Source organism: Eulemur rufifrons, chromosome 20, assembly GCF_041146395.1.
Source record: "Eulemur rufifrons isolate Redbay chromosome 20, OSU_ERuf_1, whole genome shotgun sequence".
NCBI lineage: Eukaryota > Metazoa > Chordata > Mammalia > Primates > Lemuridae > Eulemur > Eulemur rufifrons.
The window spans coordinates 26117020-26136328 of NC_091002.1; the positions used below are offsets into that span (position 1 = coordinate 26117020).

The 19309-nt window shown below is 53.6% G+C and overlaps 1 protein-coding gene across 3 annotated transcripts; it reads left to right on the forward strand.

Moving 5' to 3' along the window:
* Positions 1-1423: 1423 nt before the first annotated feature.
* Positions 1424-18724, forward strand: RBCK1 (RANBP2-type and C3HC4-type zinc finger containing 1). 3 transcript variants are annotated; one of them, XM_069496555.1, is made up of 12 exons: positions 1424-1915; positions 2971-3112; positions 8396-8489; positions 8605-8803; positions 9479-9600; positions 9684-9857; positions 10868-11028; positions 12071-12182; positions 13815-13994; positions 14915-15013; positions 15341-15484; positions 17101-18723. In XM_069496555.1, the coding sequence occupies exons 1-12, from the start codon at positions 1894-1896 to the stop codon at positions 17179-17181; spliced, it is 1530 nt and encodes a 509-aa protein (XP_069352656.1). In that variant the 5' UTR covers positions 1424-1893; the 3' UTR covers positions 17182-18723. The 3 variants fall into 3 exon arrangements, with proteins under 3 accessions (XP_069352656.1, XP_069352655.1, XP_069352657.1); XM_069496554.1 differs by having other exon boundaries at positions 2968-3112; positions 17101-18721; XM_069496556.1 differs by lacking the exon at positions 2971-3112 and having other exon boundaries at positions 17101-18724.
* The last annotated feature ends 585 nt before the right edge of the window (positions 18725-19309 follow it).

The window sequence follows — 19309 nt, forward strand, 5'->3', positions numbered from 1 at the left end:
ATATAGTTTAATTTATAGGCTGGGAGTACTTATGGGATATGTTTCAGGCAAAAGGAAAATGATCCCAGATAAAAGCCTGAGATTCATTCAACATACGGTCCTTGAGCACCTACTATATGTTAGGAAGTATTCTAGATACCAGGAAAACAGTAGTAAGCAAAAAGGCAAAAGTCCTTGCCCTCTAGAAGAGGAAAACAGACCAAAAACAAGATAAATAGATAGAGTAAATATGCTACTCTGTTAGATAGTAATATATATTGAGGAGGAGAAAAAATGAAGCCAGGAAGGAGGATATGACACGCAGGATACATGTGTGTCTGAAATTTCAGATAGGGTAGTCAGGGAAGACTTTCAGGTAAAGGCTAACATAAAGGGAAGGAGGTAGCTATGCAGATATTTGGGTTATGGCAAGTGCAAAGGCCCTGAGGTGGGAATGAGATTGATTTATTCCAGGAGCCGGGAGAGTGGAGAGCACCAAGGGGAGAGTAGTCAGGGACGAAGGCAGAGGCTGGGGGCGGTTTGCAGGCCTTGGGAGGGACTTCTGCTTTTACTTTGAGTGAGGTGGGAGTATCGGAGTGAGGGAGCGGCAGGGGCTTGACTTACACTGTCCAGCCGGGTGGAAATGAGCTCTAGGGGGCAAAAGGAGACTCAAAGAGCCCAAAGTGGAGGCTGGTTCAGGACCCCTGAAAGGATGGGGCACGGAGGAGGTGAGGGGTGACAGATTCTAGATCTATTCTGCGGGTGGACCCCACAGGATCTGCTGATCCTATGGGAGGAGGAGGAGAAAGATAAAAGGGGGCGGGCGGGGGTGGGCTGGAGGATGCAAAGGGCTTCCAGCCTTTTGCCAGGCGAATGAAAACTTCACCAACCGCTCAACGAGCAGGCAGAGGCAGCGCCCGGCTTGGCTAAGGTGAGAAACTGGGGTGGCTGGGGGCGGGTTCTGAGCCTGCCAGGCCTGGATTCAAACCCCGGCTGTGTGCCCTCGGGCAGGTCATAAACAAGCAGAGCCTCTGTTTCTTCCTGTGCAAACGCAGCCAAGGACTGGGCCTGCCCACCGGGGTGCCGGAGGCTTGGGGAGCTGGTTCGGGCCAGGCCGAGCCGGGCCCCTCCACCCCGACGCTCCTCACCCGCCCAGCGCTGCAGGACGCAGCCGGGTCCCCGCCCCCGACCCCCTGGGCCTGGCCCCTCCTGCGGCGGCGCGGCCCGGCGGGTGAGCGGTGAGCGGGTCTGGGGTTGGGAGGCGGTGGTCAGCCGCAGGGCCGGGGTGGGACGCTCGGGACAGGGGGACTGAGCGCCCGGGACGGCTGTCATTCCGCGCTCGGCGTCTGCTGCCCCCGGGTGGGCCGGGCGGGGGGCGGGGAGTCCCGGATGAGACGACAATTTCCCGGCCCCGTCTGCCCCGCCCCACTTCCGGGCCGCCACTTTCACTTTCTCTTCCGCCAACGCCGCTCCCCTCCCGCTTCCGAAAGACTGGGGCGTACCGGGAGGGGAGTTAGGTTGAAACCCGGGACGCCGGGGGCGGCCCCGCAAGTGGGGCCCCTCCGGACAGGTGGCGCGCCCCCGCTGTGCGGCGTCGGGCCGTCCTTCCCCCGCTCCCCCGCGTCAGTCCGGTTTCCTCTTTCGCCCATTGCTGACTCAGCTCGGTGCCCCTGCCCTTTCACCGTCCCACGCGGGGTCCCGTTCCCTATGCCAGGGCGGGTCCCCGGTCCCTGGGCGGTGTAAGGCTGCCGACTGCCGCCGGGGACACCGAGGCACAGAGAGGGCTTGGGCCGCGCCAGAGGCCACCGGGCCGGGGCTCAGTTGTTCCCGGTCGTCTGCCTCTCCCTGGTGACCCGCAGGTAGCATTTCCCTGGAGACGCAGCCCCCCCGGGGGGATGGGCGCAGCCCCGCCAGATGGACGAGAAGACCAAGAAAGGTGGGCACAGACTGGAGATAGCTGGGGGACTTCTGGTGGGAAGTGGGTCCCTCTGCCTCCCTGCCTGTTTCCTGCCTTGAAGCCCGTGGGCTTCCAGAGGCATTTGGGGGCCCCCGAGGCCTCCTTGGGCCAGCTTTGTGCTGAGATGGGAGTGGGAATGTTCCCAGAGGACACAGGGCATTGAACTTGGAGACTGCCCAGGCTGGTGGGGAGACAGACCTCAGTTGACCTGAGTAGCAGAAGTCTTTGCCTCCTCCCTTGCCCCCTGCACCCAGCGTCGTGGAACGTGAGTCACATCACTGCCTGCTCCAAACCTTCCCGTGCTCCTCTGTGTTCTTGGAACAAAGCCCAGAGCCCCTGGGCAGCCCACAACACCCTGCTGGCCCCTGACCTCCCCAGCTCCCCCCAGTCACTCCCTTGCGCGCTCTGCTGGAGCCCCACTGCTTCCTTCTGTTGCTGTCTAGCCATTTCTTGCCCAAGGCCTTTGCCTTTTCTCTCCACCTGGAACACTCTTCCCCTTGGTCTTGACGTGTCCGGCTTCTCCCCCTTCAGGAGTCAGTTTCAGTGTTAGCTCCTCCCAGAAGTTTTTCCTGGTCTCCTTGCCCTGTTTATTTCCTCTCCAGCAAGGGTCACTGTCGGGCCTTTCTTCTCTCTTGTTAAATTTAATTGTCTGTCTCCCCGCTGGGCAGGCAGGTCCTTGAGAAAAGAGCCTGTTTAATCACTGTTGGATCCCACTTCCTGAACAGTAGGTGACACACAGTAGGAGCTCAGTAAATGCTTGTCAGATGAATGAATGGAAATATGGGGACCCTGTGAGTATGAAAGAAAAATGGAACCAAATGAGCCTAGGGTCTGGAGGAGTGGGGAGTGTCAGAGAAGGCCTCCCAGAGAAAGGGACTTTAAGTCTGGGTGCTGAAGGATATGTAGGAGTTTACCAGGAAGACAGAGAGAAAACAGCGTGTACTAAGGACCACCTTCTCTCCCACCCCCTTGCTCCCAGCTCCTGAAAAATAAACCCTGTGCTAACCTGCTCTCATTGTGTTGGCTTTTAGCAGAGGAGATGGCCCTGAGCCTGACCCGGGCAGTGGCAGGCGGGGATGAACAGGTGGCTATGCAGTGTGCCATCTGGCTGGCAGAGCAACGGGTGCCCCTGAAAGTGCAACTGAAGCCTGAGGTCTCCCAGACACAGGATATCAGGTGAGAAACATGTGGCTGGCCCGGGACTTAAGGTTTCCCGAACCCTAGTGGGCAGCAAGACATTCTTGCCTATAGAATAGTTATTCTTAATGGCAGGTTCTGGTATCAGGAGATTTGGCTTCAAACCTCAGTTCTGTTGCTAATCGCTGTGAGATACAGGGCAGGTCACTTCGCCTTTCAGAGTTTGTTTTCTCATTTTTAAAACAGGACAATAGCAGTAGCTATTTCATAGGGTTGTTAGGAGGTGTACTGTAGTAGGACGTTAGGACTTACAGAAGTAAACATAACAGTGGCATAAAGAGATTGGAAGGCAGCAGTCCAGATGTGGAGGTCCTGCCCCCCCCAGACCCAGAGGCTCGTGTCGCTTCAGCTCCAGCCATCGCGTCAGGAGGAAAGAAAGGCGCCCTCCCCACATTGCTCTGAAGAGTGTAGCTCAGAAACTGCACACACTTCCACTCAATTCCTAGGGACCAGAATTTATTCTCACAGCCACACTCAGCTTGGAGGGAGGCTGCGTAGCTAGGTATCCAGCTAGAATTCAGAGGTTTTACTAGCAAGGGAAGCAAGGGAGAATGGACGCTGTCTCGGCCCCCGAAGGCTTTTTTTTTTTTTTTTTTTTTTGAGAAGGCTGAAACTCTTAGCATGGTGCCTACCACATGTGAATCACTCAGTAAAAGTTGGTGTTCACGGTTCTTTTTTTACTGCTTATTTATTGCTGCAGAGTAAAACGATAGTTTTACAATTTCTGATTTTCAGTTCTCCTGATGGGCCCCATTTGATTTTTTTTTTAACAGTTCTATTGAGAGGCCGGGCGCGGTGGCTCACGCCTGTAATCCTAGCACTCTGGGAGGCCGAGGCGGGTGGATCGCTCGAGGTCAGGAGTTCGAGACCAGGCTGAGCAAGAGCGAGACCCTGTCTCTACTAAAAATAGAAAGAAATTATCTGGCCAACTAAAATATATATATAGAAAAAATTAGCCGGGCATGGTGGTGCGTGCCTGTAGTCCCAGCTACTTGGGAGGCTGAGGCAGAAGGATTGCTTGAGCCCAGGAGTTTGAGGTTGCTGTGAGCTAGGCTGATACCATGGCACTCTAGCCCGGACAACAGAGTGAGACTCTGTCTCAAAAAAAAAAAAAACAGTTCTATTGAGATAAAATTCTTATCTATACAATTTAACCATTTAAAATATTCAGTTCAATGGCTTTTAGTATGTTCAGAATTGTGCAACCATCACCACAATTTTAGAACATTGCATCATTCTGTAAAGAAACCCGGTACTCGTTAGCAGTCCCCATCTCTCTACCTTCTCTCTAACCCCCCAAACCTCAGGCAACCGCTAATCTACTTTCTATCTCTAGGGATTTGCCTTTTCTGGGAATTTCATTTGGTGGGGGGTATGTTTTATCATCCAGCCCAAACTGTCATTCTGGGAATTTCATATAAATTGTGTCATACAACATGTGGCCTCTTATGTCTGGCTTCATTCACTCAGCATCACGTTTTCTTGATTTATGCATGTTGTAGAATGAATAAGAACTTAATTCCTTTTTATTGCCAAATAAGAATCCATTGTATGGACATACCACATTTTCTTTATCCATTAATCCACAGATGGCCATTTGAGTCTTTCTACTTTTTAACTTGTGAATAATGCCGCTGTGAACATTTATGGCCAAGTTTTTGTGTGGACATATATTTTCATTTCTTTGGGGTATACAGTAGGAGCAGAATTGCTGAGTCATATGGTAACTCTATGGTTAACCTTTTTTTTTTTTTTTTTTTTTTTTTTTTGTTGAGACAGAGTCTCACTTTGTTGCCCAGGCTAGAGTGAGTGCCGTGGCGTCAGCTTAGCTCACAGCAACCTCAAACTCCTGGGCTTAAGCGATCCTACTGCCTCAGCCTCCCGAGTAGCTGGGACCACAGGCATGCGCCACTATGCCCGGCTAATTTTTTCTGTATAGATTTTTAGTTGTCCATATAATGTCTTTCTATTTTTAGTAGAGACGGGGTCTCGCTCTTGCTCAGGCTGGTCTCGAACTCCTGACCTCGAGCGATCCACCTGCCTCGGCCTCCCAGAGTGCTAGGATTACAGGCGTGAGCCACCGCGCCCGGCCTATGGTTAACCTTTTGAAGAACTGCCAGGTTGTTTTCCTAAGTGACTTTTTACATTCCCACCAGCAGTGTGTGAGGGTCCTAGTTTCTCCACATCCTCTCCAACACTTGTCATTATTTGTCTTTTTGATTGTAGCCATCCTAGTGAGTTGGAAGAGGTATCTCATTGTGGTTTTGATTTGCAGTTTGTTTACTAATGATGTTGAGCATCTTTCTATGCGTTTGTTGGCTGTTTGCATATTTTTTCAGGAGGATTACCTATTTGCCTTATGCTCATTTTAAAATTGGGTTCATTTGTCTTTTTATATTATTGAGTTTAGGAGTACTTTCTTCATTTTAGATACGAGTGTCTTATCAGATACGTGATTTGCAAAAATTTTCTCCCATTCTGTGGGTTGTCTTTTCACTTTATTGATGGTATACTTTTTAGAGTTTTTAATTTTGATGATGTCCAATTGATCTATGTTTTCTTTTGTTGCTTGTGCTTTTGGTGTTGTATCTAAGAAATTGCCTCATCCAAGGTCATGAAGATTTACCCCTATATTTTCTTCTAAGAATTGTACAGTTTTGGCTCTTACATTTAGGTCTTTGGTCCATTTTGGGGTTTTTTGGTTTGTTTGTTTTTTTTAAGAGTCTGTCTGTCACCTCGGCTAGGGTGCAGTGGCATCATCATAGCTCACTGCAACCTCCAATTCCTGGGCTCAAGTGATTCTCCTGCCTCAGCCTCCTGAGTAGCTGGGACTACAGGCATGTGCCACAACACCTGGCTAATTTTTCTATTTTTAGTAGAGACAGGGACTCAGTCTTGCTCAGGCTAGTCTTGAACTCCTGAGCTCAAGCAATCCTCCCACCTTGGCCTCCCAGAAAGCTAGGATTACAGGAGTGAGCCACCGTGCCTGGCCCCCAACTTCGTTTTTTTACATGTAGATATCCAGTTGTACCAGCTGTTAAAAAGACTATTTTTTCCCCATTTAATCATCTTAGCACCCTTGTTGAAAGTTAATTGACCTTAAAGCACTTATTTCTGGACTCTCATTTCTATTCCATTGATCTATATGTCAGCCCTTAATGCTAGTACCACACTGAGTGAGACCCCATCTCTACTAAAAATAGAAAAAATTAGCCAGGCTTGGAGGTGAGCACCTGTAGTTCCAGCCACTCGGGAGGCTGAGGCAGGAGGATCGCTTGAGCCCAGGAGTTTGAGGCTGCTGTGAGCTAGGCTGACGCCACTGCACTCTAGCCTGGGCAACAGAGCAAGACTCTGTCTCAAAAAAAAAAAAAAAAGACAGACAGACAGACAGACAAGAGAAAAGTTACCAAAAAAAAATTGTTAACACTTTAGGGTGAGACAATTATAAAACAAAATATATTAAAAATACAGAAGGGTCCTGTACTCAGATATTTCAAGAATGTGTTTATGTTCTTGGTCCACTTTAAAGAAGCTGGTACTAGAAATTTTAGATCATGTGTTATGGATGTGGTTTATAAAAAGAAAAAAATCATGGGAAACTCAGCAGATTTATACTCAACGAAAAGGCCGTACACCTAGACATTGGCCAATGAATGTGCATTTGTAGCATGTAAGTTAAAATTAAGTGTTTAAGCTTAGTCTGCAGCTGTTTTAGTGATTCTCTGCTGTTCACCAGTGATCCTGATGGCGTTGGGTAAGAGGGCTCCAACTGTATTTTTTTGTTAATAGTGTTAAGATTATAGTTTTTAGATTTTGTTTTGTAACTATAATTAAGTCTTCTCTGCTTTTCCCCTAGGTTGATTCTAAAAACGTAAAGCCATTATATAGGATTGACAGCATTTTGATTATGGAAATATTTACTATAGAATAAGGAGTGCAGGGCCCGGCTTGGTGGCTCACGCCTGTAATCCTGGTACTCTGGGAGGCTGAGGTGGGAGGATCACTTGAGGCCAGGAATTGGAGACCAGCCTGGGCAACATAGTGAGATCCTGTCTACAAAAAGTAAATAAATAATATAGGGACTTAAACAAATAACCTGAATACCATTATCACACCTAAAAAAGGGAAAAATAATTTCTTAAAATCCCCTAATAGCCTGTTTATATTCAAGTTTCCCCGATTAATAATTTTTACAATTGGTTTGTTCAAACCAGGAGCCAAACAAGATCTATACGTAGCATTTTCAATACGTTTTAAGTCTCTTTTATTCTCTCTCCTCTATTTTTATGCCATTGTTTTTTTTTTTTTTAATGACCCACTCCCCCCATTGTTTTTTTTTTAAACCTGGTCTTCTGACATCTAGAATTTTCTCACATTCTGTGTTTATCAATTGCCTCCTCACGGTGTCATTTACTGTCTCTCATTTTTCCTGTAACTGACAGTCACACTTAACCTTTTTAATGTCCAGGAACTCGTCTTCATTTTCTGGTAGCTTCTTGCCTGTCCCGGCCTTAGGAAGGCAACGTCTTCCTGAATCTCTCTGCAGATACTGGTTTGACTTCACTGTTGTTGTTCTGTACCCTAAATGACCTCCGTTTCCTTTGGGGTCAGTCTGTGTTTTCGTCTTAGCCCCTACTCCTGCTTTTGGTCTTCCAGAAATGTTTGGGGATCCTTGAGAACGTTAAAACCGCTTTCTCTGAAATGATACCATTTGGTTTTCAGTCCTGCCTCTAACAGTTAATTGCTCACTTTGGCCGTGTCACCGTGAACCTCTCCGTGCCTTGTGTTTTTATCTGTAAAAAAGAGACACAGCAGTGCCTGCCTCATGGGTTCATTGAGAGGATTAAGCGAGTTAATGGACATTAAGCAAGTGTGTCGAATAGTCTCAGCACATAGTAAATAACAGCTTTTGGTGGTTTGGCGAAGAGCAGGGGAGAGAAGACAGAAGAGGTTGGAGAGGTAGGGGAGGCGCTGGAGCGTGGAGGCCCTTGTGTGCTGCAGTGAGTTTATTCTAGAGCAGTTGGAGCCATTGCAGGGGCTCGGGTGGTGGGTGGGTTCTAATAAAGGAGGAGGCACAGGGGCGTGGGAATCCGGTGGGGTCCTTGCCCCAGACCTGGGTGTGTGTGTGTGTGTGTGTGTGTGTCTGTATCTGTATGTACATGCATGTGTGTGCACCTGTGTGCAAATGTGCATGTGTGCAGCTGGTGGCCAAGGCTGGATCTGTGGCCAGAGCCCTCTCCCCGCTCCTACTCTTCCCTGCAGGCTGTGGGTGAGTGTGGAGGATGCTCACCTGCACACGGTCACCATCTGGCTCACAGTGCGCCCCGACATGACAGTGGCGTCCCTCAAGGACATGGTGAGTGAGGAGGCCGAAGGGAGGCGTTGGGCAGAGGTGCCCCCCCCATTTCGCTCCCGCCCCCTCTGTCCTCTCTCCTCCCTTCCCACTCCCCCTCTCTTGGTGCCCCTGCCAGGTATTCCTGGACTACGGCTTCCCACCAGCCCTGCAGCAGTGGGTGATTGGGCAGCGCTTGGCACGAGACCAGGAGACCCTGCACTCCCACGGGGTGCGGCGCAATGGGGACAGTGCCTACCTCTACCTGCTGTCAGCCCGCAACACCTCACTCAACCCTCAGGAGCTGCAGCGGGAGCGGCAGTTGCGGATGCTGGAAGGTGAGGCTCTGCCTCAAGAATTCCCATGTACCTTTCACGTGGATTCCCTAAATATTAACATTTCGCCACATTTGCATTGCTTTATCATTATGCCTGTATATAAAGTTATTTTCTGAACCATTTTGAGAGTAAGTTGCGGACATGATGTTCGTCTCCCTTAAATACTTCAGTGTGCATTTTCTTAAAAAGAAAGGTCATTTTCTTACATTACCAGGTACAACTGTCCAATTCAGGAAATTTCTATTGATGCAGTACTACTATCTAATCTGTAGATCTTAGATTTTACCAGTTGTCCCATTAATGTCCTTTGTAGCAAAAGACTTGGCATTCAGCTGTCATGTCCCTTTCAAAGAGTCCAGGCCAGTTTCTTTGTTGGTCTGATGTTTCCTCCGGAATGGATTCAAGTCAGTAATTTGGCAGGACTGCCTCAGAGGCGCTGTTGTGTCCCTCTGGGTGCATCCTGCAGGGGGCACAGGAGGCCCAGAGAACACAAGGACATTCATGGGTGGAGTGGGGACCCAGCCCCTGGGAAGCCAGGACGCCCACCTGGCCTAGTGGAGGCGGAGACAGCTGCAGGGAGGAGGAAGGGGAGGAAGGGTGGGTCTGCCTGGCTGGCTCAGGGTGTGGGCGACGTGGGCCACATGGATCCGACACCCCTTAAATTCTCCTCCACAGATCTGGGCTTCAAGGACCTCACGCTGCAGCCACGGGGCCCCCTGGAGCCAACCCCTCCAAAGCCCGGGGCCCCCCAGGAGCCCAAACGGGTTCAGCCAGATGCAGTACCTGAGCCCCCGCTGGTAAGCCACCTCTGCGTGCCCCCTGCCCCCGTCCTGCCCCGCCCTGCCCCGCCCTGCCCCGCTCACGGGCCCTCTGCTCCCAGGTGGGCTGGCAGTGCCCCGGGTGCACCTTCATCAACAAGCCCACGCGGCCCGGGTGTGAGATGTGCTGCCGGGCGCGGCCCGAGACCTACCAGGTCCCCGCTTCATACCAGCCCGACGAGGAGGAGCGAGCGCGCCTGGCCGGCGAGGAGGAGGCGCTGCGCCAGTACCAGCAGGTGGGCGCGGCGGTCCCCGACAGACACCTGCAGGCCAGGCGGGGGAGGCATAGGCCAGGAAGGGAGACACCTGCGCATTGCCGCTCCCCGTTACCGCCTCGCCCCCTCACAACCGTGCCGCTGCCAGTGAGCCTGCACTTGGCTGTGACCCGCGCTTTCTCGGAGGTCACCCTGTGGTGGCAACCCTGCTCGCTGGCTGTGCGGCTCATCCAGGGTCACGTGCCCCGCTCCCACAAGGCCGTGGCTCTGCCCCCAGCTTTCACACACACCCTAGCACACAAGCGTCCCTGGCTGTGACCCCAGCACTCTAGCCGTGACTCTGACCACACCTCAGCTTGGACCTCACCCCCATCGGCCTGTGACCTAAGTCCTGCTCCACCGAGACCTCCTCCCGGACCCTGCTACTGCTGACCTGCCCTCCGGCATGGCCCGCCCCTCACTTGCTCCCCGGGAATGACTCCTCCCTCTGTCCTGCCCTCCCTCAGCCACCCCGATGGTGGCACACATTCCCATGGCACAGACACCCGGCCCTGCATGTTCCCCCATTCTGAGCACACGCCTGCCGCTCCATCCAGCGGTGACCCCACTCCTGGGCCCATCCGCAACCTTTCTGTGCCCCCTAGCTATCGCCTCCCTGTCCCAACCTCGACCCGGCTCCACCACCACCCCCTGGCCCCAGCCCTGCCCTAATTCTTGGTGGGGATGTGAGCCCTGCTGCCCCGACTCTCCACTCACCCTGGCCCCCTTCCTGTCCCTGCCACAGGGCTCCCTCGCCTGGCCCCGCCCCCCTGGCTGCAGCCCCAGCCTGACCCGCCCAGCCACCCGGTCACTGGGCTTCGCCTAGCGCTGCTCCCAGTCCCCTCCCAGCCTGCATCCTACTGCCCTCACCTGCCCACCCCCACGATCCTGCGCTCACCCTGCTTTGCCCGCCTCCTGGCCCTGCCCCCTTCGTGGTCTGACCGGGCCCCTGAGACCCTGACCCACCCCGCGGCCCCGCCCCGTGTGCCCAGCGGAAGCAGCAGCAGCAGGAGGGGAACTACCTGCAGCACGTCCAGCTGGACCAGAAGAGCCTGGTGCTGAACACCGAGCCCGCCGAGTGCCCCGTGTGCTACTCGGTGCTGGGGCCCGGCGAGGCCGTGGTGCTGCGTGAGTGTCTGCACACCTTCTGCAGGTGCGGCCCCAGTCCCACCCCCGGCAGAAGGTGGGTGGGGCCCTGTGCTCTGACGTCTCACTGGACGCCCACAAAAACCTGCGAGGTAGGCTCTATCTCCCCATTTTGCGGATGAGGCACAGAGAGGTCAAGCAACTTATCCAGGGCCACACAGCTCATGAGAGAAGCCCAGACGTGAACCCAGGCATCCTGACTCCAGAGCCTCTGCCCTTACCCACTACCCCCAACCGTCCAGGCAAGGGGACTGGGGCCCTAGCCCTGGCAGCCTGCAGTGTGGGCATCTGAGACTCCGTCACTCAGTCTCTTGTCATGACCCTGCCATCCCTGGGTGCAGAGAACCCGCACCCAGTCACCACAGCAGGCGTTTGTGGAGCAGCCCCTGGGGGCCAGCTCCGTTCCTGCCTCCCGGGGCTGACAGTGCAGTGGGAGGCTGGTGTGACTCAGATCACCACTGATTGATGTGGTTGTGAATTGTGTCACATGCTAAGTAACAGCGGATTATGCTACAGGCAACAGGAGCCCCGGGAGGGTGGACGGGAGGCCTCCCGAGGAGATAGCCCCAGAGCAGAGCCCGAAAGGGTCTGCCATGGGCGTGGGCCTGGCCTGTTGGAGGAGACCAAGGCGGTCTCATGGCCAGAGCAGAGGGTTGAAGGGGGACGTTGGAGAGGAGGACAGAGAGGTGTTGGGGAGGGCAGGCCACCGCAGGCCACCGCAGGTTGCTGGGTTTGTTCTGGCTGGGACAGGGGCCCCTGGGGAGACGTGGCTGCTGTGCTGAGATGGACTCTAGGGGAAGGTGAACACAGGGACCCAGTGAGGAGGCTACTGCAGCCATCCAGGCCTGGACCAGAATGTCAGGGGTGGCAGTGGACAGAGTGGAGGCCAGTAGTGGTGGGTGGGTGGGAGGGATGGGAAGGAAGAGGGTATTGGGGAGAAGCCCACCTGGGGTGGCTGGGAAAGGCCCTTGGGCTCAGGCCCCGCCATGTGAGGGGTGGAGTCCCTAGTGGACAGGGTTCAGATGACCCTAACTCCCCCCGCCCCCCAGGGAGTGCCTGCAGGGCACCATCCGCAACAGCCAGGAGGCGGAGGTGTCCTGCCCCTTCATTGACAACACCTACTCGTGCTCGGGCAAGCTGCTGGAGAGGGAGATCCGGGCGGTAAGGACTGGGGTGGAAGGGGACACCCCGGGTCCCCAGGAACTGGGCCTGGAGCTGGCAGTTGGGGACTGGCTCAGGAGTGTGGTCTCAGGCAGCACCCATGGCCGTTTGCCCAGAGGTTTTCACTGTGAAGTGCAGCCCTGCCAAGGGGCATTGTGACGGGGCGTGGTTCAGGCCACGGGGCTGCGTGAACTTCCCTGGAGCCCCTGGGATTTGACCCAAGCCTCCGAGGAGGGTCAAGCGTGGCAGACAGAAAAAGGAACAGAGATCAGCAGAGTAACGCAGTGGAGGTGGTTTCTACAAAAACAAAACACGTGCCGAAACCACGTAGAACCCGAGCAGAAATCAAAGAGAAAAATCACCCATAAGGCCACCACCCCAGGAAGTCCTCCAATTGCGTTTTGTCCTGTTTCCTTCAGTGTTTCTGGGCAGACGTAATTTTTTTCTTTTTAAGTCTACTTAGTAAAGTATACTTTGCACACAGTAAAATGCACCCACTTGTAAGTGTGCAGTTAGATGAGGTTTGTTTTTTTTTTTTTTTTTTGCCTCACCCCCCTGGTTAGATGAGTTTTGACAAATACAACTCATGTAACCACCACCCAATCGAGATACAGAACATAGGCACAGGTGTGATTTTTACCTCCTTTTAACAAGCATGGACGCAATTGGCTTTCGCTCCTTTGCTCCAAAATCTTTCTAAAGATTATTATAAATCTCTATGCACATATACTGTTTATGCTTCTTAGTAATTCTAGTTTCTCAGTTTGTAAGTATTGCTTCAAGGAACATTTTACATGGTGCCTCTTATATTAATATATTATTTTCTTAGGATAAACTTATAGAAGTGGGATGGGTGCCAAAGGGGCAGAAAACTTTGGGCTGGTTGAAATATCGCCACCTTGCTTTCTCAGAGTGTGATGTACCCGGATGCTAGTTTAACCACATCTTCCCCAGTATTGCCTGTTTTTTTTTTTTTTTTTTTTTTTTTTTGAGACAGAGTCTCACTCTGTTGCCCGGGCTAGAGTGAGTGCCGTGGCGTTAGCCTAGCTCACAGCAACCTCAAACTCCTGAGCTCAAGCGATCCTCCTGCCTCAGCCTCCCGAGTAGCTGGGACTACAGGCATGCACCACCGTGCCCGGCTAATTTTTTCTACATGTATTTTTAGCTGTCCATATAATTTCTTTCTATTTTTAGTAGAGATGGGGTCTCGCTCTTGCTCAGGCTGGTCTCGAACTCCTGAGCTCAAACGATCCGCCCACCTCAGCCTCCCAGAGTGCTAGGATTACAGGCGTGAGCCACCGCGCCCGGCCCGCCTGTTATTTTTGTTCATTTTTTTCCTTTTTTAAATTGTGACAAAACATATAACATAAAATTTAACCATTTTTAAGTGTTTAATAAGTACTAATATATTCACATTGTCGTGCGGCCGTCACCACCATCCATTTCCAGAGCTTTTTAAAGTCCACTTTTTGAATGGAGTTTTTCAATACCAGGAAGGTTATGTGAGGAAAAGAGCCTGGGGCTGGGTCAGAGCTTCTGAGCTGTGGGCTTTCTGGAGGGTACTTGGTGACAAGGAGGCTCATGTTTGAGGTGTTCTGAACCCTGAGCAACAAGGACGTGGTCTGTTGGCAGCTCCTGACCCCTGAGGATTACCAGCGATTTCTAGACCTGAGCATCTCCATCGCTGAGAACCGCAGTGCCTTCAGCTACCACTGCAAGACTCCAGACTGCAAGGGATGGTGCTTCTTTGAGGATGACGTCAATGAGTTCACCTGCCCCGTGTGTTTTCACGTCAACTGCCTGCTGTGCAAGGTGAGGACAGGGACCCAAACTGCCTGGTCACTCTCGTCCTGCTGGGAGCTCACTGCAATGCAGTGCTTGTTCTCCTGGGCAGGGAGCTGTGACACTGGCTGGAGGTGATGACTTAGAGCTACACATCAGCGAGAGTGCATGGCTTAATCCTGGAATGAGCCCTGACCCCGTAGACCGAGTCTCAGACCTGGCCCCGGATGGAGCTTCAGTTAGACAGCCCTGGCCCGGAACTGAGCCCTGTCCCAGCTGTGGCCCCGGTCACAGACTGAATCCTGGTCCCATACTGAGCCCTGACCCTGGACTAAGCCCAGGCCCTGGGCTGATCACTGAACCTGAACCCATGTTGAGCCCAGACCCCAAGCCAAGCTCCAACCCTGGTTTCTGACTGCCCCTCGGTCTGTCATACAGCAAGCCCTGACCCGGCCCCATACCAAGTCTCCACCCGTTCTGAACTGAGCTGACTCAAACCCAGACTCAGTCCTGCCTGATCCTTCCCCAGTCCTACCCCTGCCCTGGTCATCTCAAAACTTGACCACTAAGGTGAGGAGCAGGTAGGCAGGTCTGGAGCCTGGTCTCAGACTCGGCCAAGCAAGCTGTCTCTGGGCTTTGGGCAAAACCTAGGCAGGGACGCAGGGCCACAGCCTGCAGCAGAGGTATGGTAGGGGTCTCTGCGCCCGTAAGAACTGAGAAGGACTAGGTATATATTGTCAGTACCATATGTGATGGCCCTGACCTCACCTCCAGGCCTGAGTGTTCTCTTCTGTACGACGGTGTGTGGTTTTCAAACCCGGCCTGTCACTGAGCACACGCAAAGGCATTAGGTGCTTACGCAGATGCCCACCCTGACCCCTCGCCTCCCCCAGCTTGTTAACCCCCTGGGAAACCTTTTCACCTGGAGCCACCCCACTCCCCGCCCCCAGGCCATCCATGAGCGTATGAACTGCAAGGAGTATCAGGATGACCTGGCCGTGCGGGCGCAGAATGATGTCGCTGCCCGGCAGACGACGGAGATGCTGAAGGTGAGGCGGGGACGGGGCCAAGGGCTGGGGACTTGGGTTCTGGGAAAGGGCTGTGTTCACACATCCCTGGACGTCCTGACCTCCCTCTGGCGGTCACTCCCATCCAGGGATGGGACCTAGGCCAAGTGTACAGGTGGCAGCAGTGGGAAGAGCGTCTGGGTAGAGGGAGGAGACCTCAGGAGGGAAGGAGGCGCTGGACGGAACCTGGCCTGGCGGAGCAGCACGGGAAAGTGATTCACTGACTCCGGGGTCACAGCTTTGTCCCTGCAGTCAGGAGGGGAACCAGGGGCAGGACCGGGCTGAGCCGCTGTGCCTGCTCTGTTCCAGCTGATGCTGCAGCAGGGCGAGGCCATGCACTGCCCGCAGTGCCAGATCGTGGTGCAGAAGAAGGATGGCTGTGACTGGATCCGCTGCACCGTCTGCCACACCGAGATCTGCTGGGTCACCAAGGGCCCGCGCTGGGGCCCCGGGGTGAGTCCTGGGGAGCAGAGGGCTGGGCGGTGGGATGGGGAGGGCACCCTTGTGGGGTCTGCCCTGGAGGAGGGCTTGGAAAACTACAGCCCGTGGGCCAGATCCAACCCAGCACTTATGTTTGTATTAGCTCCCAAGGTAAGAATGTTTTTTACATCTTTATTTTTTTAATTTTTTTATTTATTTTATTTTTTATTTTTTGAGACAGAGTCTCGCTCTGCCCAGGCTAGAGTGCCGTGACATCAGCATAGCTCACAGCAACCTCAAACTCCTGGGCTTAAGCAATCCTACTGCCTCAGCCTCCCGAGTAGCTGTGACTACAGGCATGAACCACCATGCCCAGCTAATCTTTTCTATATATATTTTTAGCTGTCCATATACCTTCTTTCTATTTTTTTTTAGTAGAGACGGGGTCTCGCTCTTGCTCAGGCTGCTCTTGAACTCCTGAGCTCAAATGATCCACCCGCCTCGGCCTCCCAGAGTGCTAGGATTATAGGCGTGAGCCACCGTACCTGGCCTCTATATACATCTTTAAATGGTTGAAAAATACCAAAATATGAATATTTCGTGATGTGAAAATTATATCAAATCCAAATTTCAGTGTCCATAGATAGTCCTTTGGAGTAGAGCCGTGCTCAGTCATTGACATTGTCTGCAGTTGCCTTTGCGCTACAGAGCAGAGACGGCACGGCCTGCCCAGCCTAAAATGACTGGCCCTTTGCAGAAAAGGTTTGCCCACCCCTGCCCTGGAGGACAGCGAGTACAAGTTCAGTCTGGGGGCCGAGCCCTGGCTGGATTGCCCCTGCTCTGCCACATACTGGCTGTTACTCCCCTCTCAGCCTTAGTTTCTTCTTCTGTGAAATAGGGATGGTAGCAGGGTCTGTCTCAGGCTTGTCGTCAGAATCCAGCAAAAAAATGCAAGAGAGGTGCTTAGCAGAGAGCTTATCACATGGTGAGCCCTGTGCGAGTGGTAGCCGTTGTTACGAGGAGTTTGTTCCTGGAACTGGGGCTCGTTGTTACGTGTAGACTTTAAGATAGACGGAGCCTGGGCGCGGTGGCTCACGCCTGTGATCCTAGCACTTTGGGAGGCCGAGGCAGGAGGATCCCTTGAGGTCAGGAGTTTGAGACCAGCCTGAGCAACATAGTGAGACCCCTGTCTCTACAAAAAAATAGATTAGCCAGCATGGTGGCACACACCTGTAGTCCCAGCTACTCGGGAGGCTGAGGCAGGAGGATCACTTGAGCCTGGGAGTTTGAGGTTGCAGCGAGCTATGATGACACCACTGTATTCCAGCTGAGACAACAGAGCAAGACCCTGTCTCAAAAAAAAAAAGGAGGCAGAGTAAACCTCCTTCTTTCACGCTGCCAATGTGCTGACCCATCCAGGGTATGCAGAGTGGTCAGGTCCTTTCCCTGGGTCTAGGGGTGGGTAGACCGAGTGCTGTGGGAGCCCAGAAAAGGCCTCAGGGACTGTCTCCATCAGGAAGCCGAGGCCAAGAAGGCCGTTCTTAGCAGGAGGACCTGCAAGGGCAAAGGCAGAGTGGGAGGGTGTGCTCGGCTTTGGGAGCAGTCTGTCTGCTGCCCTGACATTCTCTTCTCTTCCTCCCATCCTCCAGGGCCCAGGAGACACCAGCGGGGGCTGCCGCTGCCGAGTGAATGGGATTCCTTGCCACCCAAGCTGTCAGAACTGCCACTGAGCTAAAGATGGCCAGGTCCCCACGCTGACCCAGCCCCACATCTGCAGGCTGTTGTGGGGCAGGGCTGGGCTTGGGGCTTTGGCTCCGATTTCTGGCCAGGGAGATGCCTTTGTGCTTGGTCAAGGCAGGGGCCCTGCAGAGGCCAGGGCCCCCGAGCTGCATGGACAGCCTCATTTGCCAGGGGAGTCGCAGGGGCCCTGCCTGCGCTGCTGTTGTCCACAGTCACATCTGTCCCAGTGCCTTTGTCCTTCTCCTGGGGCTCTCTGCAGCTCCCACCTCTATCTGACCCCTGGCCAGAACCACCGTGTGACTCCAAACTCCTCCCAACTGCCCCCCTCACCTGCTGCACAGCAAGCACTCATAGCCGCCTCCTCTCTGCTGTTGGCTTTCTGGGGGGCAACTTTCCTCTGCCTTTGTGGTGGGAGGCCTGGCGCTTCTTAGAACTCCTGCTAATCTGTTCCGAGCCACGAGCGAGAGCAGGCAGTTTTGAAAGCACAGCCCAGCATGTCTGGCTCTGCATCTCCCTCGCTGCTGCCCGTGTAAGCTAATTAAAATAGTTTTCCAGGAAGGGATGACTGTGATGTCTTTGAGAGGAAGTGAATGTCATGGGCTGGGACTCTACACATAGGTGGGATCCCAGGCGCTCTAGGAACCTGCACCAGGAAGTTGATCTTCGGCCCTTCAGTGGGCAGTGAGTGAGCACTGGGACCCCTGTACCACGCTTGCACCCCTGTGCCTGATTTCAGGGGCAAGGATGCTCTTGGGTCGGCCTCAGCCTGGACAGGCAGAGTTTGCAGCGTGTCAACAGTCTGCAAAGAAGGGCTTGCAGATCAGCACGGGCTTAAGCGGCAGGAAGGGCCAACGCAGCAGCGACAGGCTGCCACTCCCTTTTGGCCTCTCAGTGAGCACCCAGGGTCGGAGGGCAGACAGTTCAGGAACAGGCGAAGCTGCTGCAGTCGAGGGGTGAGGTTGTCCATCCTGATTTTAACATCTCAGGCCAGATGGCAAAGTGCTGATCCAGCAGTATTTATTAGTACCCCCTCGCTGGGCCGGGATTAATATAACAGACTGAGGATGTCCACCCCATGACCCCCCTTTGCCTTTGACCTGTTGAGCTCTGGCATTTGACGTGCACCATGTTGCCTGGACTGTAATGTGACCGTTGCTACAGCGGGCAGCAGGCACCTCTGCCGTTCAAGGCCTGGACCCCAGGCCTTAGATACTGGGCCGGTGCTTTGCAGGGAAGGGCATTGCTGCCCTGTCACTGGATGCCAAGACTCAAAAGAGTTGTCCCTGGTCACTGAACAGTGAGTTCAGAGACTGTGAGTGGACTGAGTGCCTTCCAGCTCTGCCAGCATCGGCTCAGGGCAACTGTTGTAGCTGATAGAGGCCACATCCAGGCAGCCTCGCCAGCCCTGGGAGCAGAAAGGCTCAGGCATGGGCAAGACCATCCTCTTGGTGCCACAGGGAAGGTGAGTGGAAGCCCATTGCTCAGATAAAGCGCAGCTGCCGCTGGCGTGGGTAGAAAGCTGAGGACGAGCCCCGTGGCCTGTGCCAGGGCTAGCACAGGGCTTCCTCCAGTGTCTGGGGCTGGCATGAAAGCCGCTCACTTCAAACACAGGAAGCGGGAGGCAAGCCCAGAGCCTGGCCACTCACAGGGCTTAGCTTCACCACATGGAAATCTGGAGAAGACATCCAGGGAGTTGGGGCCACCAACAAAACACACGGAGAGGACAACGGGGCTGCGGAGGAGGGAACAAAGACAAAGCCAGGCCCCATCGTAGCTTAGCTGGATCTGGCAGAGCTGCGGGCCTGTTCCTTTCAGGCAATCCCTGGATGGGCACGGGCCCCAAGTGCAGGGCTGGCTGAAGGTGTTTAGTAATCAATAAACGTTCACCGAAATGTTAACACTGGCACAACTTCAGTTTGTAAAGCATTTTCATAAACTCCCATGTCATTAAACCCTCCATGTGGGATGGGCCTATCCCTATTTTACTGTTAAGGACGAGTTCAAAGAGGCAGTGACTTGCAGATGCTCACACGGCCAGCAAGGAAGGGACATAACCTGGTCCCCAATCTCAGACCCAACAGGCCCCCAACAATTCTCTCCCCAAACCCACTTAAGTCG